Genomic DNA, 27,217 nt, shown 5'->3' on the forward strand with positions numbered 1-27,217 from the left:
GTATAGATTTTGCCTTTTCTTCCATTTTCTTCATTACCTGCTGGGCAGGTGTACCAAACAAACTGGCCTTATCCATAGGAGCATCTAATAACTTAGCTTTAACATGATCCGGTAAGACCTGTTCCTTCAGCCATGCATGTCTTCTTATCACTGTGCCAGTCATGGCTGATCTAAATGAAGCCTCCAGTGCATCATAGCCACATTTTAAGGAATGGTTACTAACCTGTTGTATGTTAATTACCATTTCTAATACATATTTCTTATCTATAGAGTCATCAGAGGATAGCTTTTTAGTTAACTGATCAAGCATAAACTCTTGGTATTGTATCGTGTGAAACTGACAGTTTAAAGCTCTAGCTGAGAGAGTAGCTGAGGTGTAAACTTTTTTGCCCCATCTGTCTAAAGACCTGGCTTCCCTTTCAGAAGGAATAGGGTTTTTTTTTTTTTGCTGTGGTCGAGGCTACTGCCTTAGGCCCCTGGGATATAGTTTTGGGGTCTGCAAGTGGGGCCTTGTATAGGTGATGATGAGTGTCTGGCACCCTGTAAAATCTATCTGGTTTGGCAGGGGCTGGAGGTAAGGAATCTGGTGCAGTGCAGACATCATTAAATGCATAGTCCACAACAGAGAGGACAGGAGGTATAGCTAAGGGCCTGTGTTGTGGAAGGTGCAGAAAAGTCCTAAGTCTTTTTCTGGAATCTGAGAAATCCTGTTCCTGCCATTGGAATTGTTCTCGCATGGCATGTAAGGTTTCCCCAAAGGAGAATTCTTCTGGTGGAGAAGCAGCTGGAATGGATTCTTCAGCATCTGAGTCTTCATAATTGGAGAAAGGAGCCTCTGGCTGGTCTGTAATATCCGAGTCATCCGCAGAATCATCCGAGGACACAGGCTCGGGGGGCTCTGCTCTAGGTCTCTTTTCTGGGGGCTGAGAGGCCCTGTCTGGGTGAGATTGAGATCCCCTAATTAAGGATATTAAATCTTCTGCCAGAGTAAGCATTTGTGAACTAGAAGTGGGCCTGGTTGAGGGGGTTTAACAGGCACTGATTTAGTAGATTTGGCTGCTTTAGCCCTGGCAAAGGCCTTAATAGACATGGCTGCAGGAGGCCTAGCAGCACCACGTGCTGGGGTAGAGACATCCAAAGGGATGGTGTCTGATAAGTCACTAGTAACCACTGTTGTAGGTAAAATTTCTGAGGCCGATTCAAGTAAGGTAGCAGGAACCTCAGTAGTAGTCATTGATTCAGCTGTACTTTGATCAGTTTTCTCGGTTTCGGCCGAAACCGAGACACTCGCGGTTTGCTTAACCATGGTTTCGACCAAAACCGCGGACCGCGAGTGTCGGTCTTTTTCTTTGCGTTTTTTAACAATTTGGGTAGTCGGAGGATCCGACGGCATAATGTACGCAAAATCTGAGCCGAAAAACTGTTCAGCAAACTCCGACCGACGCCTAAGCGTTCGTCGGTTGAATGAAGCACAGGCCGAACAGGCTGCTACGTCGTGGTCTGGGCCTAAACAAGGCAAACAGTAAGAGTGGAAATCTTTATGAGGTATTTGTTTCCCACAAGTTAAACAGTTATTGACTTTATTGACTTTTTCTGACATCGGCTGAGGCAAGAAAGAGTCCCCAACGGGGTACTTAGCTTTTAGAAGTCTTCGAAGTAGTATTCGGTAGTAGTAATCTCTGGATCTGACCGACCGGCACTTGCGAACAGCTTCTGCTTCGGGCGCCACGCGGCAAGAAAGACTGAGGAAAATGGCGTCGGCTGATGGCTTTATACCCGAAGACCAGCAGAGATGACGTCGGGTGAAGTGCGACATCAGCCGAAGCCGGACCCGGACTTTGGAATCCGGCCGACCGAAGGGCTGCCTGACGACAGGACAACCCAGTTGTTATGACTGCAGATGCATCCATGAAGGACATCACCAATGCAGGCTACTGACAAGATTCAACTGAGTGATTGCTACAGCTGGCACAAAAAAAAAAACTGCACTACTGATTTCCTGCAACAGGGGTTAGGCTTTCACAGACAGTCAGAGGAGGGAATTTTGTTCTCTGGAAGATGCTAGCGTGGGTTTGTGCAGGCACAGAACTCATACACCACAGAGGCAGTGTAAATGATGAATATACAGTGCTAGGTAGAGAGAGAGAGTTTGTGTGCGTGTGTGTGTGTGTGTGTGTGTGTGTGTGTGTGTGTGTGTGTGTGTGTGTATGTGTGTGCGTGTGTGCGTGTGTGTGTGTGTGTGTGTGTGTATGGGTTCAGACTGTTTAGGTGTCTATATGATGGTGCGTGTTTGTCCATGACTGTCTTGGTGTCTGTATGGTGGTGTGTGCGCATACATGTGACTATATCTGCCTGTCTGTGCCTTTGCAACATCACTGCATGGTCTGGTGGAGGAACATTTGCTGCAGTTGTTCAGACTGCACTGGATGTTTGTATCAGAGGCACACATAAGTATCTGATCACAGCTTGACAATGTCTTGTTTGAAAGCCTCAACAAATGTTATCTTATAAAGAAAACATTATTCTGTCTTACTATATAACTACCATCAGGCCAATCTTAAATCAGTAGAAAATAAAAGTTATGTACTTATCATAATGCTGGATTCTTTTTGTCCTGGTCTGTCCAGTGCAACTGATGGGTAATAACATCTTGTTCATGAAGTCTGTCCAATCGAACAAGTAGGTCAGAATCCCAAGCTACCTCCACTTTTGGGTTGCATCATAAGATACCTCTATGAACTGTAGCTCCAAAGGATGTTCTGGATCTGGAAATTATATCCAGTATGTAATGCTCGACAAAAGTCTGCAAAGTAGATCATGTTGCTGCAGCATAAATTTCATCCACAGTAGCATTTCTGAAAAAGGCTATTGAGGCTGAAACTGAGCTTGTAGTAAGAGTTCTAGGTTTTGCCAGTAAGGATTTGTTTTGTGAAGTGTATGCCAAGGATATACAGTTAGATAGCCACCTGGGCAAGGTCAAGATTCACTTTTTGGCCTAGCGTGCTTGGTGCAAAGAAGATAAACTGTATCTTTTCTGATTGCTCTTATCACGTAGAGATAAAATCTAAGCTGTCTAGGCACATACAGAACATAAAGACCCTTTGTTAGAATGATTAGGAAAGAAAATCAGAAAGTGAATTGGCTGATTCAAATTCGACACAGAGGCAATTCTGGGAATAAATGAAAAATTAGTTTATCTTTAAGAAAAAAACAAGCATGGAGGGTTAAGCCAAGGCTTGCAATTCTGAATTTCTTCTTGCAACTGTAACAGCTACTAAGAACAGAGTTGTCCAAGAAAGGAATTTTATCTGTGCCAAAGATGCTGGTTGAAAGAGCCCTTTTGTCAGCATTTTTAAGACAAAAATCAGGTCCCAAGTAGGAATGGGGTCTTTTAAATAAACAGCATAGAAGAAAAGTTCCTTTCAAAAAGGCCTTGTATAATGTATTAGAAGTCAAAGCCATTATGAAAGTTAAAAATGGATGCAAGTTGCACTTTTATTTTGGTGCATCTTAAACCAGTGTTAAATAAGTTAGATAAGTACTGAAGGATCATTGGAATAGAAGCTGAAAAGGGATCACTACTCAGATTTATTGTTCATACAGAAACGCATTTTCACTTGCTTTTGCACACCTTAGGAGTGGATTCTTTTGGAGATGCACACAGAATACGAACTACAGTCACAGATAAAAATAGGGCTTTGGTCATCAAGGGAAATGGAGAAACCATGCAGTTAACTTCAGGTTCCGTAGACTCAGATGAAGCTGCCCGGACAGGTGCGAAAGGAGATCCTTACATGGATCCAGAAGTCATAAGCACTTAGTTAGGTGAGGCCTGAGAAAGGGAAGCCAGATATGGCTTGAACAGAACAAAGTAATGGGGATCACAGTAGCTTTGCATGCTGCTGCTTCCTGTAGGAATCTTGAGAATAGAAGAGTCAGTATCCAACTACAGCTCCTCTGTGCGACTTATTTCTCTAGAGGGATCAGGATGAAGTAGCTGCTACACTTAATGATGGAAGGAGATGCAAAGATGTTGCAGCAAGTCCGGCTCTAGTAGAGGCAAATTTCTGGGCTACTGTTTGACTGACAGGCCACTCATGAGGCATCAGAATGGAGCTGAAATATGCCTGAGGTCCTTGTTTTTCTCTGAAACTGAAAAGAATCATGAATACATTCTGGACCTTCTCTGGTCTCATTAGACCTTTGGATGGCTCTTTTTTTCTAGGAGAATAAATATTTCGCCTTTTGCTGCTTTTAGTTGTTGGGGTGGAACATCAGGATGTGGCTGAAATTGGTAGGGTGAGGGTTGGGGAAAGGATATAGTATAGCCTCTGGACACATTCTTCCCACCAAAGCTTCCTGCATGATGGCCATCCACGCACCCATGTGGACAGGTTAAGTCCCCACACCTGCCTTCAGAGGTGAACAGTTGGGCAAGCCTTCAGAGAATTTTGTGATTGCAAATTGCTAGCCTGCTGTAGTGGCAAAGGTTGTTTGCTTAACTTTTTATTTTTCTGGCTGGAAGGAGGACCGATCATGGGATCACTGGATTGTTCCATGACCAAGCCAAAAATGGTGCCTCTTTCGCTGGGAAAATAAGCCAGGCAAGCTGTTAAAAAAAATTAAACAGTGTCCATTAAAGGGACAATCTCTCTGCCATGGCTACCCGTCTGAGATAGGGTCAGATTGTCAGTGGGGTTTCCAGAACCATAAGTACTTAGATTCCTGTTGCAGGATCTTTGAGGAGTCTCAAATTTGACACCCATGGCAGACTGCAATATGCCTTCCTACTCACACCTCAATAACTTATCTTTCATTGTAGATCCCAGTAAGAACCACCATGGGTAAATTAGTGAAGGATGCCATAAAACTGTCTGCATAGTCACAAAGGTAGGGCCAGGCATGATGCTTAATGGTAATGTATGTGCCTGCTGCCCTGACTGCTTCACTGGCCACTCTGTGTAGCAACTACATGAAGAGGTTAGTAACATTTAGCATAGTCTCCAGTGGACTGTTACTGTTTCCTTGAATCTGACTCTGGTATTGGTGACTTTCTCAAACAATTGAAAACTTGTTCCTATAAATGTCTTTGGAAGAAGTTCATATGATTAGCATAGTTCAACGCCCTCAAATTAAAAGTGCCTGAGATATAAACATACTTTCCCATTTTGTCCACCACTCTGGACTTCTTACTAGGCAGATGGGCAGTGGCTGTTTCATCTGATAGCTCTCCCTTGGTGGCTGCTACATTGATCACAGTCCATGAGAGGACTTTTGGACCAGTGCTGCCTATCCTTAGGTGGATGAAGAATCTTATCAGGTTTTCTTGGAATGGATTCTAAAGAATCCGGTTCCTGCAGGCAGCCAAATCTAAGAAGTGGCTGGCAAGAGGGACCACCTCGCAGGCAGAGGATGGAGAATGATAACCTCAAAGAGCATACCTTCTCATCCTGGGAGGGGTGCGTTGGTCATAATCGGCTCTGTCGCATCCATTCAAGGATTTCACCAAAAGTAGAGTCTCCTGAAGGGGATTAGGGGAACCCTCTCATTCATCCTAGTTGGTGTCAGATGTCAGTGACTCTACAGAGAAGGCTATTTGCCTCCTTGTGCATTTCCTCTTTCAAGCATATCCAGAAGGAAAGTATCCAAATCCCCAAAAGACTCACACTGAACCTGTACATATTCTTTGAGGCTATCTGTTCTGCTCTGACCTTAGGACATGTGAGAGATGGGCTGAGACACTGGCGGGTCAGTGTCTGGGGCTGAAACAGATATCCTTGAAAGCTGTGCAGGTGCCCTCAGAGGAATGACGATCATCTTCTCCATCACCTCAGATATCAATCTTGGGTCTGTCAGCACCACAAAACCACAGCCCAGAGCCTCCTCCATTCCCACCAAAGTGGATGTAAACAGTGCCAAAGAGGGGAGTCCCAACAACATTGGCACCAATAAGGTCTCTGACACTGAAAACAGCAAGAACAGTGTTGGTGCAGAAAACAAAATGTCAAGCAGTCAGTCCTAAGGTTTAGTCAACATTGAAGGTTTTGGCATCAAGCAAATCAGATGCATGAGAATCAGCATCGAGGTAATAGTATTGGTCAGCATCTGGTATACAGGCTCTGAATGATGCCTCTGCTCCAAAACCACTCATGCCACAAAGTAGGCTAAGGAAGATGAGGAAAGGCTTTCAAGGACTGACAGCCAGCTAGCACTTTCCACTGCTAGGCAGATAAGTTTCCTTCAGACAAAAAGAGCTTCTACATGTACTATTTATGAAAGAAACTGGACTTTTTCTGTGAAAATATTTACTTAAGCTAAGAAAAGGTGTTTTTTTTTAATTGACTGTCATGTGACTTTTAGTAACTTTTAAAACAGGAACATTACTTTTTACTTTTGTGGAAAATGTTTTTTTAAAATAATTTAAAATTACTTTTATCTCTGGTAAAATGTGTGTTATTTTACTTTTGGGAGCTGAAGTGTTTTTACTTTTTTTTTTTTTTTTTGGGGGGGGGGGGGATACTACTTGCCTGTTTCACAGACTACTGCAGGCAGCCTTCCCATGGAATCGGGCATCTTTTTCAGCTTAACCATAAAACAACCTACCAGTTCCTTGGTTCTGCCGTCTTCCAGACACAAAAACAACAAAATTCCTAAACAGCTTTTGTCACCACATCAGTCTGCAAAAGTGTCACAGATGCAGAAGGGTGATCCTGATGTGGCCATATCTGGTTCCTCAGACTGTTCATCTTTCAGACCATTCACCTTTTTCCTTAAATACCACCGATGTAATCCCTACAACCAACATGGAGGGAAGGGGGGGTTAGACACATCCTCTGTGGTTGTTGTCATGCTTTGATGGACAAGAGATAGCCACTCTTGTCGGTCTTTGGAGAAAGGGCAGGGAATATTAAAATTCCTAGCCAGAATGCTACACCTATCCCTGTGGAGATTTTTCTTGGCAAAAGTGGGTCTCCTTCTTCAGACATTCCTGTGAAAAAGAAGGGAAAAACTGACATATTTATTTTCTTGTCTCAGTCACTTTGGGACAATAGTGCTTTACTGGGCTTAGCTCAGGATTTAGTTCAAGCTCTTAATCCTTCCAGTTTAACTGCTTCTGGTATAAGAATGAGATTCTTCATTTTCTGAAGAAGTTCAAGTTTTCGAACAACAGAATGATTGTGAAGGGAAAGGTTCTGCTTTATCTCTTCAGAATTCTGAGTCAGATTCTAAGGAGAGAGTGGCTTCATCCAATCCCTTTGTGGGATTCATTTCCAGAATTAATCAGTCATTTCAATGGGAACATAATGACAATCTAGTGTCCCTGAAGAAATATGATTTATTACAACTGAATTTACCATAAACTATTCCAAATACTCCTGTTCTTTGAGCAGTACAGGATGTTTTTGCCACAGCCTATAACTTGTCTGACGGCCAGTCTACTGTCCCCAAGGAAGCAGGTAGACTGTATAAAGTTCCTCAAGCTTATAAATGTTTATACACTCGTCCCAGATCTGACCAAGAAGCTGCTAAACATCTAGTTAATACCAAAACCTCTACTTTTGACAATCCTTATTTTTAGAATTTTCAACTGTCAGGCTGATACATTAAAGTTTATGCTTGCCTCTTTTGAGAACATGAAGAATATTATGGCATCTGTCTCCTCTTCTGGGGAAAAAACTTCTTTGTGTAACTGGATTGCTTCTGTGTCACAAGTGGCTACTCACTGTTTGAAATGTGATTATGATTCTGCTGACACCACCTCAGGGCCACTGCCACTGGAACTGTTGTGAGGAGGTATGCTTGGTTGTGTTCTTAAAACCTTCCAGAATATGACAAAGCTGAAATTTTTAATTCCCCCTTTGATAAAGAGTTAGTTGTTGAACCATCTGCTGCAGAGGACCTTATAAAGTGTGATGAGAGAGGTAAGCAGATTCAACAAATTTCAGACTTTTCAGGCTTCCAACCCTAAGTTTGTAAAGTGATTTAATGCTGCCTCTACAACTTTCTTTAAATAGCAATATAAACAAACTCAACAAGCTGCTGATAAGCAAACATTTAAAAAGCAATGGCAGAGAGGTTCCAAAAAGAAGGGAGGAATCGCACAGAACAAAGGCAGTCTAATAAATCTGAATGACCATCTACAAGAATGACTCTCGTCCCCCTTCTCAACCTGACAAACCCTTAATCCTTCCAGAATGTCTGAACCTCCATTTCTATCTCTGGCAACACAGAGTTTCAGATAGATGGGTTCTGAAAGTAATCTATCAAGGTTACAGATGGCAGTGGGAGTCTTTCCCACCTTTTTGAGGTATTCCCCCTTATGCGATAGACCAAAAAAGAAGTTATGTCTTACAACATTCCATCTGTGTTGTCGATCTTCATTTATTCTTGACTGTGGGTTCAGTTCCGAATCTTGGAACCGACTCGGCTGTTATTTCAGCTCGCGCCTTCCAAAAAACTCTCAAGCTTAGCTCTACCCATAATGCTCCTCTCAAGATTACCTCAGATCAAGTTTGCATAAAATAGTGACAGACAGGAAATAACAGATCAGAGACCATATCTGTAATCATAAAGGAATACTCCAGTCTATTGGGATAGATCCATTCCACCAAAAAGCCCAAAAGGCAGGTGGAAGGTGGGAGGGGATGTCAAGGATAAGTGAAGATCGATAACACAAATGGAATGTTATGGTAAGACATAACTTCTTTATCTGATGTTGTCAATCTTCACTTAATCCTTGACTGTGGGACAGAGTACCCAGCTACCGAAACTTTGGGAGGTCTCACGGAAGAATACTCTTGAGCACCATCAAACCAAAGGATGCTTGACCCCTAGAGACCAGATCCAACTTGTAATAAGTAATAAAAGTATGCGGGGATGCCCAAGTAGCCACTGTGCATATATCATCTATAGAGGCTCTGGCATGGACAACTGTGGAAGTGCCTACTGCCCTCGTAGAATGTGCTTTTACAGGTCTCGGCAACTGCAACTTCCTTTTGTTATAAATGAAGGTTATGCAGTCCTTAAGCCATCTAGCCAGAGTAACTTTAGAAATTGATTTGCCCAGAGAAGCAGAAGAGCATGAAACAAACACCTAATTAGATCTTCTGAATTCCTTTGTTCTGTGAAGGTAAAAATGTAATTGTCTGTGAACAACTAGCAAATGCAGGCAATATTTGCCTTTGCTTGAAAATTTGGGAAAAAATACTGGAAGTTGCATAATCTGACTGATATTAGTGTCAGACACTACTTTTGGTAAAAAGGAAGGATTTGTTCGTAAAGACACCCTGTCCTTTTAAAAGATTAGGTAAGGAGGCTTGCACAATAAGGTCTGTAACTCAGATATTCTTCTTGCAGAAGTAACAGCAACCAAAAATTAGGTTTTCCAGGATAAATACTTCAAATCACAATTTGCGGATGGTTCAAATGGGGAATTAATTAGAGATTGTAGCACCACATTCAAGTCTCAAGGAGAAGATGGATCCTTGTATGGCAGTCTCAGCAATAAGGTTCCTTTCAAAAAGGCTTTACAAAGTTTGTATGACATTAGAGCTGTACCATTTAGACTATTATGAAAATTTGAAATTGTAGCTAGATGAACCCAGTGACTCTCCCAGAGGGATGATCAGAGTGAAGTAGCTGCTGCACTTGTTGTTCAGGGGGGATGCATACAGATAGCAGCATGGATGGCCCCATCGATGGAATATCCGTTCCACCACAAAATGGTTGAGAGACCACTCGTGAGGCATCAGGATGCTCCTGCTCAATTTGTCCGCAATCGTACTGGAGCTCCACACAATATTAGTTGTGATTAGAAAGCAGCAGGAAGAAACTACTCATTGCCATACTCTGAGTGCATCTCGACAAAGAGGGATAAGATCTGGTTCCTCCTCGTTTGTTGATGTATCAAACCACTGACATGTTGCCTGTTTGCACTGCAATCGTTCCCGAGGTGAGGGTTCCTTGGAATGCTTGTAACACCAGAAGCACTGCCCTCATCTAGAACAGTGATGTGCAAATTGGTCTCTAACTGGGACCGATTGCCCTGGACTGTCTTTTTCAGGTAATGCCCCCTCCCAACCCCACCCTATCCAGGATGTGTCCATGGTTGCTATGGCTTGGGGATGTGGAGGGACAAATGAATAGATAGAATATCATTGGAATGCAGCCACCAACACAGGTCCTTTTTCCATAAAATGGCGAACCTAACTTGATAGGACTCCAAGAGGCATTGCTGAATTTGCATGTGAAACATCGCCAGGGGAACTAAAGTGAGGGTGTCCTCCATAGATCCTAAAGTCTGCAATACCAGCCTTGCAGTCACTGTTCTGTTGTGAATAATCTTGCTGACTTGTGATTTTATTCTTTTAAGTCTTTCTTGTTGTAGGGACGCAATACAGATGCTTGCGTCCAACATTGCTCCTATGAACTCTAAATGTTGTGTTGGCTCTAGATGGAATTTTTCATAGTTTACAGTGATCCCCATTGAGAAGCAAGTTTGAAGGACATAGTTCCTTTCTTGTAGCAGTAGGTACCTGGTGGTTGCGGAAATAAGCTAGTCATCTAGATATGGAAACACCCAGCATCCTTGCAGTCTAAGGTGAGCTGTGACCACTGTCATGCAATTGGTGAACACCCTGGGGGCTGTGGTGAGACAAAAGGGCATGGTTCTGACCTGATAAAGAACTGGCACCCAGCCAGAAGCACAGAAATCTTCTGGAGTGTTTGTCTATTTTTACGTGATAATATGCATCCTGAAGATCTATTGAGCATATCCAATCATCTTTCCCTAAGAATGCGAGAATAGACTAAACCATGACCATCTAGAATTTGGTTTGTTGAACTGGCTTGTTCAAGACATGGAGATCCAAAACTGATCTCCAGTCCCCTGTATTCTTTGGCACTAAAAAGAATATTGCGTAAACCCCGGATACTGTCTGGTCTGGTAGGACTACTTGGATGGATCTTTTGTCGAGCGTTTTTTGAATTTTTAGAACTGCCGCATCCCTGTGACTGGGTGGAATGTCTGGGATTCTCTTTGGTTGTCTGGGATGTTTTGAGAAGGGAATATTGTAACCTCTGGTTATAATCCTCTGCACTTAATTGTCCACTGTGATCGTTAGCCATGCAGGTAGGTGCGGGGAAAGTCATCCCCCAATGCCTCCAGAGGGCAGCCATCAGACCTCCATTCAGGAGCACTGATAGGAATTACCAGGGAAAGAATCCCTGGAACCCTGATTTTGCGGGCCACCTCTGCCTCTAGCATGGTGTCTTTCATTATAACTCCCCACTCTGCCCTGGGGTAGTTGTTTCCACAAGTCCTAGAAAGGCCCTTGGGACTTTTTGAACCATAGCTTGCCACTCCTCTGGTTCCTCGAGTAGGGCCGTTGAGGAGTGAAAAAGCGTACACCCACAGCAGAAAGTGTCTTTCCATTCTTCTCACATCTGGCAAGGGTCTTTTTAACTTTGGGGCCAAAAAAGGATGTTTCGTCAAAGGGAGCATTGACGAAAGAAGACTTAAATGGCTCCACAAACCCACATAAATGCATCCAAGTGTGTCTCCTCACAGCAATGCCAGAATCCCCTCGCTAGTCGTTCCTTCAGCTGTATGAGCCTCATGGACGAATTACATATTGAATCAAGGATTTCCAGCTGGGAAGCTATTTTAGCCTGAACTCCCTCAGCTATAGTTCCTGTTAGAGTGTTTGATAGCTCCTTTATCAGACCTCTTTGAAGGCTAGTGAAATCTGCCATGAAGTTCAAGGACCTAAGTTTAAAGGTCAATGAAACATATATGTGCTTCACAAATCTATCCATTATCCTAGGCTTCTTATTAGGAGGATGAATAGAGGACTTTCATCAGCAAGTTCATTTTTGATGACTGCTGCAATCACCATGGCATCTACCGGCACCTCTTTAGCCTAATGTTGCTGATCTGTGGGAGCTGACAATACATAGTCTGGTCTTTTAATGATTGGCTCAATGGAATCTGGAATCTTCCAAGCCCATTGTGCAATCAACTTAATTAGATTGTCAACAGGTGGAGAGATCCAAGCAGTAGATGGTCCAGCATGGAAAGCCTCTAGGTATACGGACTACTCTGAGGAAGGTTGTTGGGAAGTCCAGCCACCCCCTTGTTTAAGAATCTCTAGAATGTCACTGAACAAGACATCTTCTGAGGGAACCTGCCCCTTCATCAAAGTCAGTATCTTCTGTGTAAGACTCTTCAGGGGAGTCCAAGTGGTTCCCCTTGCACTTTCTCTTCTGGGGCATCTCTTCAATGGGTCTGGCCGAGGAGGTGTCTGAAAAAGACATAAATTTCTGTGCTCACTGTCCCAGATCAGAGGCTGGTGGTAGTTCTGGGTGAGGGGAAGGATCAGAATGCTGTTCTGACAAGAGAGGAATCAACTGTGACCTCGTAGTGGATAAGGCCCTCTCCATGGCCCAGAAAGCAGCCCCCCCATAAAGGAATGGGAGCCTGGAATCAAAACAAACTCCTTTGAAACAATGGACCATCCCGCACTGAGGTAACTGCTCTATGAGCCCAAAGCTGGATTCAAACTTAAGTGTGCTGAAGTCCCGAGAAGCATGGACAGCTTTGATAAGATAGGGGTCGATCCACATTCCCCAGAACTGACAATGAAGCTCCAACTCTGAGAGTTCTCTGGTATTGACAGAGCCAAAGAGTCCAGGGTAGTTATCAGCACCACAGACAAGGCTCTCACTGATGCTGTTACAGTCAACACTGGGACTGCTGGAACCGGGAACTCTGAATGTTCAGGTGGAGTCAGAAGAGGAATGAGAATCGGGTTAGAGACATGTAAAGTTCCAGAGCCAGAAGTGCTAGGAACTGAAGAAGTGGCTAATCTCCTTGCCACCTGGAGCTGGTTCACTAGCCTCAAAACATTGGACTCCATGAGGCTCTTGGAACGGATCAAACAGACTGACGGTGACCAGGGTCTATCCAAGAATGGGCTTGGTGGTCGGTCTACAAAGGGGTCAATTTTGGGGGAGTACCTTATATGAGGCAAATCCTTGAAAGAAAACTCCTTCAATTCCAAGATCAGTGGAATGGAGGAGGGTGAGAGAGTCTGAATTGAGAAAGTAGTGGGTGCCAGAATTGTCAGTGCAGAGTTCGGCACAGATGATGGCAGCTGCTTTCCATCTGATTCTGCTGAAACTGTGGGAACCGGGGAAGACTTAGCCTTTTTAACAGGCGGTTCCAATGAGAGTGTTGGAAATGAGCAGCTCCTCTTCTTAGAACTCTCATGCTTGGAAGAGGGGGAGCTAACATCAGTCTTAGAAGTCACACATATGGCCTCATCAAAGCTAGATTTTATCAGGCCTTTCAAGATTAACTTGTTTTTTCTCTCTAAGAGGGCCCGGTGACTAAAGCCAAGACAGGTGGCACTGTCTTCTTGAAGATCCACTGAGCCCAAGCAGTAAACACTTAAGTCATGTCAGGCAGAGTTTGGCAGTTTACGGTCACACTTCTAACATCTCTTGAAGACAGAAGTGCCTTTAGTCTTTTCAGCCATATCAAAAAAAAAAAAAAGAAAACAAAAGCTCTCTCACACACACGCGCACACTCACTCACACACACACACACACACACACACACACACACACACACACACACACACACACGCGCGCGCACACACACACACGGAAGTTTTTTTTTTTTTTGAAAGGGAAAAACATGCCAACAATGGTACAAAAGACTTACCATAGTGGTAAAAGGATGGGGAGTTGCCAACACTGGTATGGGAAGATTACTGTAAAGGTACGAAAAGGGAAGGAGGAATACCAACAAAGGTAAAACAGAGAAAAAGTTAAAGGAAGAGGAGCTGGGTAAAGAATAAGATTTTATGGGAAATAACCACTCGGTCAAGAATTTGAAAAAGGAAAAATAACATTTGCAGTGACAATTTACTGCTAGCTTGAGAGCTGACAGGAGAGGAATGTGTCTGGCACTTAAAGCAGCAAACGAGATCTGAGGTAATCTTGAGAGGAACATTATGAGTAGAGCTAAGCATGAGAGTTTTTAGAAGGAATTCCACACTTTAATATCAATAAAATATACAAACTTAAAGGATTAAGAATTAATCCTTTAAGTTTGTATATTTTATTGGATATTAGTGTGTGGAATTTGTCTGACTGGGAAGCCTTTATTGGTACTGCAGCAGCAACTGAAGTGAATATTTGGTTACTGGTATCTTTACACTTCAGTATTGCACTTTAATTCTTGGGAGTTTTTGGAAGGAGCGAGCTGGAATAATGACAGAGTAGGTTCCAAGATTCGGAACAGAACCCACAGTCAATGATTAAGTGAAGATTAACAGGGGGAAAAGAGAAGATCTGATGTTATCAGTCATCATCTGCTGTCTTATGGGGTGAAAGAAGTGGTCCTTCCTACTCAATTATGAAAAGGGTTTATTCAAGAATATTTTTGGTGCCAAAAAAGACGATTCTTGGAGATCAGTCCTGGATCTTTCCTTTCTGAACCTGTTAGTGATATTGCTCATGTTCAAAATATTACTGCTTTACAGCTTGTTACCCCTTCTTCCCCATCTGAAGTTCCTGCTGACCTTAAATTCAAAAGATGTATATAATCAAATTTGTACAGATCCAGATTTCAGACATTTCATAAGGTTTTCTGTGTTAGTACTCTGCACTACCCTTTCATCTACCCATCGCTCCAAGGGTATTCACAAAGTGTCTAGCTCCTGCTTTAGCCAAGCACAGACTGCAAGGTATTCACCTTTTTTCCTTATTTAGATTATTTGCTTATCTGTAGAGTCTTTTTCAAAGTGTCAGGAATCTCTCACCTAGAAAAGGGATCTCCTATATAGACAGGGTTCCAGGAGAACATATAAAAGTCTTGACTCCTCACAGAATTGTTTTCCTGGGATGTCCCAAGATACTTGAGTTCAAAGAGCTTTTCATCCACTGGAAAAAGTAGATCTTTATCTAGATCTATTCCCAAATTTTTCCACTTAAGACTACTGTCTCAGACAGTGAATTACTCAGGATTCTGCATCTCATGGCTTCTGTGATTCTCATGATTCCTCTTGTAAGACTGCACATGAGAAAAATCCATTGGGTACTTCAAATCTGTGTGGTCCCAACACCAACATCCCCTGACCTTCCAGACTGGTTTTTGGGTGTTGTGAAAAGGGACATTTTTGGGTGGAAACACCAAATTTATCAGAATCCTGGTCTCCCATTCTCCCTGCCGGCTCCAGCACAGTCTGTAACAACAGACCCTTCAGAGCTTTCTTGGGGAGCTGTGCCTATGGAGATAAAAATGCAGCATGTTTGAAACAGAAAAGAGAGACCAAAACACAAACATAAAAGACATGCTGGCACTTACAAGTGCACTCAACTCCCTCAATCATCTATGGTCCATGGGACTTTGACAAGTGTTTACAAATAGCACCATAGTGATTTGGTACATAAACAAACAGGGGGAGCCAGACGTTACCATATGTGCAAACTTGCCATGGTAGCTTGGGGTATAGCTTTTCAGCACAATCTTATTCTACAGGCATCTTACACACCATCATAGCAAAACTGTGTGGCAGACAACCTTAGCAATACCAGAACAGACTCTAACAACTGGAAATTAATCAAAGGGTGTTTCAGAAATGGATTCAGTTGTGGAGAACACCTCAAACAAATCTTTTCACCTCCACTCACAACAATCAGTTGGCAACATTATGTTCCAGAACGCCAAGGAAAATTAATCTTCCAGGCCTTCTTGCATGGACAGCAATATTTCTGTATCCTTTTCCAACCTTTACACTGATATCCAAAGTCATTCTGAAGATTCAGGAGGACTCTCCAAAGATCACTATGATGACTCCTTTCTGGCTTAGGCAACAGTGGTTCTTTCTTGTTTTGGAAATAGGCATGGGCAGTTACCACAAGCTTCCTCAAAGACAAGAACTACTCACACAAGATAAGGGCTGTTTGCTGCATCCCAGCCCCAAACAATCTTAACTGACTACCTGGATGATAATACATTTAAGGCACTTTTTTCTGAGGATGTGCAGCAGGTATTAAAGGAGGCAAGAAAGTCTACTACTAGACAATCATGTATCAGTAAAATGGAAGGGGTTTTCTAGCTGGTGCAAAGAAAGCATTCACCATCCATTCATGTCTAGTGTTTCTCTTGTTTTACATTATTTGTGTAGATTACCATCATCTGGCCTGTCTTACTACTCTAAAAAGGTTCATTTGTCAGCCATTTCTGCAAGTCTGCCTCTGGATCCCCCTCTTTCATGCAACTTCGTGTGAAAATGTTTTTGAAAGGGGTGTTGCTCACCAAGCGTCCTAGAAAACAGGTGGCTCCTTCATAAGATTATAATCTTGTTTTAGAAATACTAACTCTTGTTCCATTTGAACTAGTTCATCAGGACTGATGAAGTTTTTAACATAGAAAACTGTGTTATTCATTGCTCTCACTCTGCAAGTAGAGTATCTGAGTTGCAACCTCTTATGGTGAGTCAACTCTATCTCATTTTCCACAAAAATAGGGTTTCCTTAAGAACTGGTCCTACATTTATGCCTAAAGTGATATCTGAGTTTACTTTGAACCAAGCTACCTATCTCCCTGTCTTCTTTCCAGAACCTAAAAACGAGGGTGAGAGAATACTCCACACCTTGGATGTCCAGAGACAACTCAAGTTCTATCTTGACAGAACAAAATATTTTAGGAACTCTGATTAAGAAGTTACGTACCTACCATAACGTTCCATGTTAGTTGTCTTCATCGCGCCTTCTTTCTTGCTGTTTGGGATCGGAGCCGATCCTCGGCTCCGACTCGGCAATCTTCAATAGCTCGAGAGCTGTTTACTGGCTCGAAGCTACCCCTTATCCCATGATGCCTAGCGATAGCTACCCAGATCTCATTTGAAATAGCTAATCCAGACATTATAAGAGAGAAACCAGTTATCAAAAAACTGGTTGTTCCATGCATTCTAATATCTAGAATAGGTTAGGAAGACCTGGCCAGAAGAATAACAATAAAAGAATACTCAGCCAGTGAAAAAAGGGACTCCTCTCGATCCACTAGGATGGGGGATGGAGGGAGGGACGCAAGAAAGAAGGCGAGATGAAGACAACTAACATGGAACGTTATGGTAGGTACATAACTTCTTAATGTTAAGTTGTCTATCTCGCCTTCATTCTTGCTGTTTGGGACAGCGTCCCTAGCACCCAACACCCTGGGTGGCTCAGTGGAACAGACTCTTCAGAACAGTGGAACCAAAGTCAGCTCTGCTCCGGGAGACCATATCTACCTTGTAATGAGAAATAAAGGTATGAAGGTTTGTCCACGTGGCAGCTGCACAGATGGAATCCATGGGCAACTTTGACTGAAAGGCTACTGAGGTGGCTAATGCCCTAGTAGAATGACCTTTTAGTTTAATTGGTAACACTTTGTTCCTTATCTGGTAAATAAACGTAATAGTGTGGGACAACCATCTGGATAAGGTCACCTTGGAAACTGGGAAACCTTGTTTGTTTAAGGCATAAGAAAGGAATAATTGGTCTGACTTTCTTATTTCTTTAGTTCTGTGTAGGTAAAAACGCAATTGCCTATGAACGTCCAATTGGTGAAGTTTGTACTCTGCCTTGGTGCTATGATTTGGGAAGAACACAGGGAGATTTATAGATTGGTTTAAATTATCTTCTGAGCAGACTTTAGGAAGAAACGAAGGATTACTCCTCAGAGCATCTCTGTCCTTGTGAAAAACCAGGTAGGGAGGACGAACACATAGTGCTTGAAGTTCTGAGACTCGCCTAGCTGAAGTGATAGCTACCAGAAAAATTGTCTTCCAAGATAGAAACTTGATGGAGCAGGATGCTGCTGGTTCAAAAGGGGGCAGAATTAAGGAAGTTAGGACTAAATTAAGGTCCTAAGGAGGAGGGGGATCTCTCACTGGAGGTCTAAGAAGAGATGTTCCTCTCAAAAAAGCTTTACAGAGCTTATGAGACATAATGTTAGAATTTGACAAACCAATATGAGAATTAGAAATGGCAGCTAATTGTACCCTAATCGTAGCGGAAGTGGCCCTGGAGTGAAACAGTTGTGCTAGGAATTCCAGAATTTCGTGGACTGGGGTTGAGAAGGGATCCACATTCCTAGATTCTGCCCAACAAGAAAAACGTTTCCATTTGCTAGCATAAGTTTTTCTCATTGTAGACTTATGAGAGGAGACGATAATCTCACTGACTGCTGGGGAAATCTGGGAAGCCTGGCTAAGGTTGGAAGTGGAGCAACCAAGCTGTGAGCTGGAGAGTTTGGAGGGATTGATGCAACCCACCTGATTGATGAATCAGGAGATCTGGAATTGGGTCCAGAGTCCAGGGCTGATCGAGAAGGTAATGATGCAGGAACAGGAACCATATCTGTTGAGGCCAGTAGGGGGCAATGAGGATCATTTTGCAACCCAACGATTTTGCTTTCTGTATGAGTTTTGGCATCAGGGGAAACACAGTAAAAGCATAAAGAAGTCCCTGAGGCCACTCGTGGACTAGAGCATCTCTGGGTATGTGATCTGGAAGCGGAAGAAGGGAGAAGTAGTTGCTGACTTTGCTGTTGAAGGGGGTGGCAAAAAGATCGCATCAAGGCTGTCCCTATTTGCGGAAAATAAGATCGGCAACTTCCTGATTCAGAGACCACTCATGAGGCATGAGGATAGCTCTGCTGAGCCTGTCCGCTATGATGTTGGATCTCCCAGGGATGTGCGTCGCAATCAGAAAACGATGGGAGGAAATCGCCTACTACCAAAGTCCGAGTGCTTCTCGACACAGGGGGTAGGATCTGGTTCCACCCTGCTTGTTGATGTACCACACCACTGACATGTTGTCTGTTTGAATTGCAATGGTCCCGGAAGGAAGGGAGTCTTGAAGAGCTTGCAACGCTAGGAGCACGGCTCTCATTTCTAGGACATTTATGTGCAGAATGGACTGTAGCGTGACCATCCAAAACTTTGTCCTTTGTACAGATTTGGTTAGTCTGCTGAGATCCAGAATCGGTCTCCAGTCCCCTGTCTTTTTTGGTACCAAAAAGAACCTTGAGTAAATTCCGGATCCGTGCTGGTCTGCAGGGACTTCTTGGATGGCTCTTTTTTCTAGCAGTTTTGAAACTTCTATTACTGCCTGCTCCTTCAGATTGGGTAGACCATCTGGAAGGGTCTTCTTTGACTGTAAGGGGGGTTGATGGAAGGGAATTTTGTAACCCCCGGATATAATGGACCGTACCCATCTGTCTCTTGTTAAATTTTGCCAGGCTTTTGGGTGCAGTGAAAGTCTTCCCCCGACTGCCTCCAGAGGTGAGCGGCCGGGCAACCCTTTAGGGATGCTGGAAGGGCTTATCAGAGAAAGAGTCTCTGTTGCCCTGGTTCTGCGGACCCCCTCTGCCAGGAGGGTGGCATCTATTATTATTGTTTCCCCCCCTGCCTCTGGAGGAAAAATCACTACGTGTGTCAGGCAAGGCTCCCTGAGACTTATGGAACCACATCTTCCCACTCTTCTGACCCTTGGGGTAAAGTCTAGAGGGAGTGGAAAAACGGACTCCCACGGCAGAGAGAGCCTTGCCTTTTTGTTCACACCTAGTCAACGTGTCTTTCACCTGTGGCTCAAAGAGAAAGGAGCCATCAAAGGGGGTACTGGTGAAGGATGCTCGAAAGGGTTCCACAAAGTGACACAGCCGCATCCACGCATGCCTCCTAAGGGCTACACCCGTGCCCGCAGCTCTACTCACTCCATCGGCTACATAAGAAATGACCCTCATGGAGGAGTTAACTACAAAATTAAGTGTTGCTAGCTGGGAAGCTACTTTGGCTTGTGCTCCCTCAGCTGTAGGATCTTGAAGGGTATCTCCAAGCTCTTTAAGGAGATCCTACTTGAAGTCGAGTAAAATGACATAAATAGTTCAGTGACCTCATGGAGAAGGTCACTGAAGCAAACATTCACTTTCCGTACCTGTCCATTGTCCTAGACACCTTGTTAGGGGGATGAACAGATGAAGAGGTCTCCGCTAACTCTTTTTTGGTGGCTGCTGCTACCACCATGGCATCAACGGGCACACCTTTAGAAAGGAATTGCTTATCCTGGGGAGCGGTAATATATTTGCCAGGTCTCCTTGGAGCTGGTTCCACTGTGTCCAGAGCTGAACAAGCCTTTTGAGCCACTATGGACATAAGTGGGTCAAAAGGCAGAGAAACCCAGGAGGTGGAAGGTCGGGAACCGAAAGCATCCAGGAATACAGACTCATCCTCGGTATGGGCTAGGGGATTCCAGTTCCCCCTCTGCCTAAGCATTTGCAGGATGTCTGAGAAGGAAACATCTTCAGAGGGGGATCTCAGGGATCCTTCTGATTCATCTAAGTCTGTATCAGAAGTGACAGACTCAGGTGAATCAATGCGCTTCCTCTTGCACTTCTTCTTCCAAGGGGGCTCCTCTGAGTGATCACGGGAGGCCACGGAAGAAGAGGAAACACCCAATGGGGTGTCCTGGAGCATTGGTTCCCTATGCTTGGGGTCTGGAGGAGGAGCAGAGGTTGGCACAGACACTATGGGGGACGAAGCCGGTGGGGCTGGTAGTGGAGCTGACTCGGGGGACAGCACACTCCGCATGATCTCAAAGGCGTCCCTGCCTCGAGGCAGAGAAAGCTCCTGGTTCTGAAGAAATAGGAATCTTTCTCCGTGCCGAAGGGGATGGTTCCGAGGCCGATGTTGGAGCCGAGCTCACCTGCGCCTCCGAGAGGGAGAACGGGGTCGGACAAGGGTCCGATGCCACTCGGAGCCGACGAGGGAGCCCTGGCATCCAGATCCCTCAATCGAAGGTATTATCGAGGTAATCGGAGCCGACGTCGGAACCGAAGGAGATATGGTTATCGGAGCCGACGGTTCCACTACTCGAACCCCAACAAACTCCACCTCCGAGCTCAATGGAGTTGGAGGAGGAACAGAAAGGGAGGTGGATGGAGCCGATACCTGTTGAGGAGGGCTAGACAACATTTTATTTAGTGCCTGTGATTTTAGCAACCTACTTACTATTTTCGACACATCATGATCCGACAGCCTAGTGGATCGACAGGAGTGTGAAGAACGGTGGCTACATTCACTTTGTAGTAATGGAGAGCCAGGAGCCGAATGACCTGACACTAACGAAGGGGACCTCAGCACTTTATGGCTTAGAGACGGCTCCGAAACATCTGACGGAGGGGTTGTCTTGGTGTCAGCCGGAACCGACATACTCGGTAAATCCTGTACCGGAGTCGGCTCCGAAGGTGGAGCCGACGGTTTAGAGGATTTTGGGGATTTCACTGGCTGTGAACTCTTTGCCAGTGAATCCTGAGTTTTTAACAGACCCCCAAGGATCAATTTGTTCTTCCGTTCCTGCAGGACTCTTGGACTAAAGGCATGGCAGATAGAACAAGAGTCCTGCAGTGAACGGCGTCCAAACAATAAACGCAACTAGTGTGCCCATCTGTCAGAGACATTTTCTGACAGCACGAGTCACACTTTTTAAATCCAGATACTTTAGCTTCTTTAGACATATCAACCACAAAAAAACAAGCACCAGAAGAAAAACACAGATAGAAAAAAATTCTACTCTAGTCAAAGTACAACAGACTATGTAAATATACATAAAACAAACTCCCTTTTTTTTTTTTTTAATGAACGACAGTAAAAAACAGAAGGAAAGGAGAGCCTCTAAGTTAAATGGCTGTCCTTGGGAAGGGAGTGGGGGAGGGAAGAACTCTCTAATTTAAACGAGTTCTACTAAAAGGGACTATAAAAGAACAAGGTACTCAACATCAAACACTAGTAAATAAAACTAAGAAAGGTAACTTATCTAACAGTTATATGGAGAATAAGAATATATTTCTACACAAAAAATTTTAAACTATAAGCCTGAGCCAGAAAACGACACACCTCACAGCTGAAGCGGCAAACGAGATCTGGGTAGCTATAGTTAGGCATCATGGGATAAGGGGTAGCCTCGAGCCAGTAAAGAACTCTCGAGCTATTGAAGATGGCCGAGTTGGAGTCGAGGATCGGCTCCAATCCCAAACAGCAAGAATGAAGGTGAGATAGACAACTTATCAGTTGTTCTTTTCTTGTAAAGGTAAGAAAAAAGGACAACTTTTGTTAAAATAGACTATTTCCAAGTGGCTGTCCCATGTTGTTATCTTTTGCTATACTCACTACAACAAGATACTTACAGGCAGAATCAAGGCTCATTCTACCATGGCCATAGCTTTATCTGGGGCTTTATGGAAACGGTTGGATTCTAGAAGTATGCTAGAAGCAGTAGCTTGGTCCTCTGTGCACACCTCTACAAAGCACTGTAAACTAGATTCCTTCTCCAGTCATGACAGGCTTTGCAAGGACCACTCTCCAGGGGCTCTTGGACCCTTATCCTTTCACTTCCCAGTCAATCAAAGCTACTGTCTACCCAAATAACTAGGGCAACTGCATCAGGGATCCTAATGCTGAACATAACATTAGATGTTCTAATGATCACTGTTGTAGTATTTGCTCCCACCCTCCATCCCTCTTGTTTTTGTATATTTGGTTGCCAGGGTGAGACCCTTGTCACTGATTTAGCCTCCCTCTCTTTGTTGACATAAAAGCTCTGAAGGGCTTGGCAACCAAACCTGTCAAGCTGACCTATGGTCTGGGTGGATGGAAAGTGCTCTGAAGCTTTTGAACCCAAATGGCTGTTATATCCTTAGCAGAAAAGAACACAAAATTAAGGCTACTGCAGCAGTGATCCTAATGACGAACATCATATTGTCAGAAAACCTATCAAAATAACTACACTTGGATTGCTGCATTTTTTCACTGACTACAGCAATTTTGACATGAAAAGTATAAAGCACAGACCATAAAAACCAAAATAAGAGAGGCACAAAGTTGAAGACCAAAAGAAAGAAAAGGAAAAACAAAAGGAACAATGAAAGGTCATTTGATGCTGAGGACTAAGAAAAAATGCTGTAGCCAAAAACTTACACAAGTTACTATTTACAGTTACAAATTACAAAATACATTCATTTAAGAAGCTGGAATACAAATAATATAAACATCAGATGCAAATGCTTAAATGAGTCTCATTAATGAATTGTACCGAATCAGCAATTATTCAGCACTGACGACTGCACCCACATCCCAACAGCTTGCAACTGGGGCAGCTACCCCTTCATTCTGCTCTAGGTATGGTACTGAGGAAATGCATTACTTCTGTGTGATGAGCAGTAAAGAGCCAAAAAGGGAAAGAAGCAACTGAGAATCCTGAGCAGAACAGCAGTGTCCCAAACTCCAAAACAGAAAGGCATACCAGAGGGTGAACAATAATAAAGTACCATTTATAGCATGCCCCTGTTGCCAGACAGTGAATGTTGATGGCACAGCATTCTTGTTTAGGTTCAAGCACCTAAAATGGTACCATTTTTAAGTTTTGATGCCAGAGGATGCTAATATGTCAACCAGGAGACACAATACTGGAGATGATCCATAGCATGCTAACAGGTATACTGGGGGAAAAAGGAATGGTGAAGATGACTCACACGGACCAGGCTGAGTTTTAATGTCCTTTCTAGACTAGAATAACTTCAATACAGTATATTTTACCTTCCAGGAGTATCCAGTCCCCCGATCATCATCAACCTCTTTTTGACAGATAGCTCTCACTATCAAACAGTGTTTTCTCCACAGACTGTCACTGTTATTAATTACATAATTCCAAGTTTTGCAAACAAGTGCAGCAGTACATAAGCTCTTAATGTCGAGGTCACTGAAAATTTTCAAACTTATTTCTGGTGGGAAAACTTCAACAAAATCTAAATTTTCCTTTTTGGTTTCTTTTAAGGGGGAAAACAATATGTCATTTTCCAAAAGGATGCTAGTTACTTTGCTTCTTTTAAAGGTCTTCTGCATTGCTGGTAGCACTAATCTCTGTAAAAACATCAGTGATCTGAAACACAAGATAAATTATAACATTTTAGAGAAATATTGTGAAACAGATTGTAGATGCATATCTGTAACAGCATGCAAACATATTTTTAATATTATCATAGAACTTGTGATAAAAATCTTTCACTTATCTTCAGCTCATTTTACCTAAACAATTGTTTGATAGACTGCCTTATGATGACACTTCACTCTTCCTTGTTTCCTTCTATTAAGTTCTTTTTCATACCATGCATATTTTGCCACCATTTTAAGAGTGTCATCTTTTGCCATCAAAAGGAGAGATAAGTTAAGCAATCAGTGTAACAGCAGATACTGAGATCAAGCAGATGCATACCACTGTATTCCTTGCAATAAGCAGAGCCAGATCATTCCCAAATGGGCTTCTAAGCTGGGCAATGGTCTATAGGCCCCCAACTCTGCCACTAACCTTTGACCCAACCATTTATCCCACTTATCAAGACAATTCCTGATACACTGATCAGTACCAAAACATCAATAAGTGAATATCAAACAGAGATGACTTACTGATTACACTACAGCCTGGTAGAGTGAACTACAGCTAACACTACCGTCAACTACCTAGACTGGCATGGTAAGATTAAGCACTGTGTGGACCATATTAAATTTTTTAACATTTCATTAATTCTCATAAATGAGTTTAAATCCAGAAAAACAAAGGCAATCCTTGCACGTTTTAGTTCGCCAACAGTACACGATTACATAAAAGTGAAACCAAAGACATAAAGGGAGGGTTAGATTCTCACTGAAAATGAATCTAACAAAGCAGTTATTTTTCTTTCCACAGTCTTTTCACAAACTTTGTCCCAACCAACCTTATATTTTTGGTCAAATAACTTTTTAATGAAGGTATTGTGGACTTCAAAATTACACAGTAAAATAAAAATACAAAATGAAATAAAACAATAAAGAATAAAATCCACAAATAAATATATGTGCATCTATAATATTTACAAAACTTACTATATAATATACTGTATAAGATTTATCAGCAAGAAAGATGGAACCTTTAACTGTTAATTATCCAGTACTCATATAAAGCTATGTTATAACTAAAGTAAGTCTAACACTAAACAGTTCTTTAAACAATACCTTTTAGTAGGTTCTATCAGCATCCTGGCATCTCTATATTTTATAAAAAAAATTTCTAAGAAACAATGGTTGGGATTCAGAAAGGCTTGCCACAAGGGTGAAGTCTTAACACGGACATTTTCCTTGTCTCAGTAAGTCTTTCCATTTCCTAGGCCATCCTACGAGCAGAGGTGCAGAAGAACGTGACGATCTGTGAAAAGGCTAATGCCAATTAGCCATTTGCTCTCTCCTAGAAATACCAGAAGCTCCTGAATTATGCTTCAGAGTGATCCTTACTCATCACAGTGAAATGTCATTGTTGGAGGAAAAAGTGTACACCATCAAAAGACTACAGTCACCCATAAACATTTCTGGAAGCAGTCACAGTGTAGGTGTGTTCAGCAAAGACATGGGGGGGTGGAGGGTTTTATAGTGTGTGTGTGTGTGTGTGTGTGTGTGTGTATATGTGTGTGTGTGTGTGTGTGTGTGTGTGTGTGTGTGTGTGTGTGTGTGTGTGTGTGTGTGTAAGAGACAGAGAAAAAAAAAGAATGACTGCATGTGATGCATGGCCTGCTTGGTAGTTCTCTACTGCCAACAAGTCTGACGGTGCTCATTAAGCAAGAGTGCAATGCAGAGACATACTAAAAGGTCAATAATGAAGTCTTTGTCATTGCATTCATTAGCTCTCTCTGAATCACAGTTTTTCACTGTCAAAGTAACTGATCTACCTACAGTAGTCAATTATCACAAGCAGTGAGGCTTTTACTGAATCCTAGGGAACATCCTTTTACAGGCAGTTAATAAATCTTATACTTTTAAGGAATCTGAATGCATCGATGTGTGATCTTCAAAACTCAATTTTTTTAAAATAAGAATTTGGAAAAAAATTTTCCCCCAAGCATTCTTTAAGACTGGACATATTTTTATTGCTGTTTTAATTTACAAGACCTATTTGCCGCATTTCTAAATCCTTCCTAAGTCACCACTTTCGAGTACAATCAGTTTTATATACTACATAACTCTAATCATGTAAATTGTTATAAAAGTTACTATATACCATCTTGACTGCATGTATTTTGATCGTTTGTTGTATGTTTTTCCATATTTAATTTGTATTTTCACAGAAAATGTGCAAAAATTCAGCATTGTTTACACTGCAAACACTGTAGCTTGTTGGGAGGATGGGAAAAGTACAGTTGTGTACCTACCATAAATGTAGATGTTCGAGTGTATTCACTGTTGCAGTCATTACACTTGGGTTATCCTGCTGGCAGGCTACCCGCAGTCAGCCTGAATTCCAAAGTCCTGGTCCGGCGTCGGTTGCTGTCGCCTCTTCCCTGACGTCAGTGCGCCGGGGTATAAAAGATGCAGCCGATGCCATTTTCTTTTTTCTTGCCCCAGATGTCAGGTGCCCCCAAAAGGGTAGGCTAAAAAACATTGCTTATAAAAGCATGCACTAAAATAAACAATACCTTCATCTACAAGCAAATACACCACATAGGTTGTATAGGATAGAGAAGTACAGATAAGTCCCAGCAAAGAAAGGGGGATGGTGTGTGGGTAACCTGGACTGCAACAGTGAATACACTCAAACATCTACATTTATGGTAGGTACACAACTGTACTATGTTCATCGTGTTTCACTGTTGCAGTCATTACACTTGGGTTGAATCCCAAAGCTGAGGTTGGGCGGCTGGGTATAAATAGAATTAGGAGTGGCTATAAGGCCCTGCAGAACTGCAGTGACAAAGCCTGCTCTGGATTTAGAGTAAAGAGATAAGTGGCAGTGCTTAGTAAAAGTGTGAACTGAAGTCCAAGTTGCAGCCTCCAAAATATCCTTGGTTGGTACTCTTCTGAGGAAGGCTGCTGAGGTGGCTGCTGCCCTGGTAGAATATGGTCTAATGCCCTTAGGCATTGACTTGCCATGTGAATAGCAGAAATGAATGCAGTGTCCTATCCATTTTGAAATAGTCTGCTTTGAGATAGCCTTTCTTTGTGAATCTGCAGCATATGCCAATAAATGTTGCTCAGTCTTTCTGAAAGCTTTAGTTTTGTCCAAGTAGAAGCGTAGCTGTCTGTGTATGTCCAAAGAATGCAGAAGTCTCTCACCTTTATTCTGTGGGTTTGGGAAAAAAGTA

At 42.9% G+C, this 27,217-nt stretch overlaps 1 protein-coding gene across 1 annotated transcript in view; it reads right to left on the reverse strand.

Moving 5' to 3' along the window:
• Positions 1-27,217, reverse strand: part of FBXO48 (F-box protein 48) — a 155,964-nt gene that overhangs the window by 54,436 nt on the left and 74,311 nt on the right. The window contains exon 2 of the mRNA XM_044056005.1: positions 23,649-23,991. Within this exon, the coding sequence (XP_043911940.1) occupies positions 23,649-23,984 (336 nt within the window). The 5' untranslated portion in view covers positions 23,985-23,991. The remainder of the gene's footprint in view (positions 1-23,648; positions 23,992-27,217) is intronic.

Source organism: Protopterus annectens, chromosome 1.part2 (assembly GCF_019279795.1).
Source record: "Protopterus annectens isolate FY-2018-M chromosome 1.part2, PAN1.0, whole genome shotgun sequence".
NCBI classification, from domain to species: Eukaryota; Metazoa; Chordata; order Ceratodontiformes; family Protopteridae; genus Protopterus; species Protopterus annectens.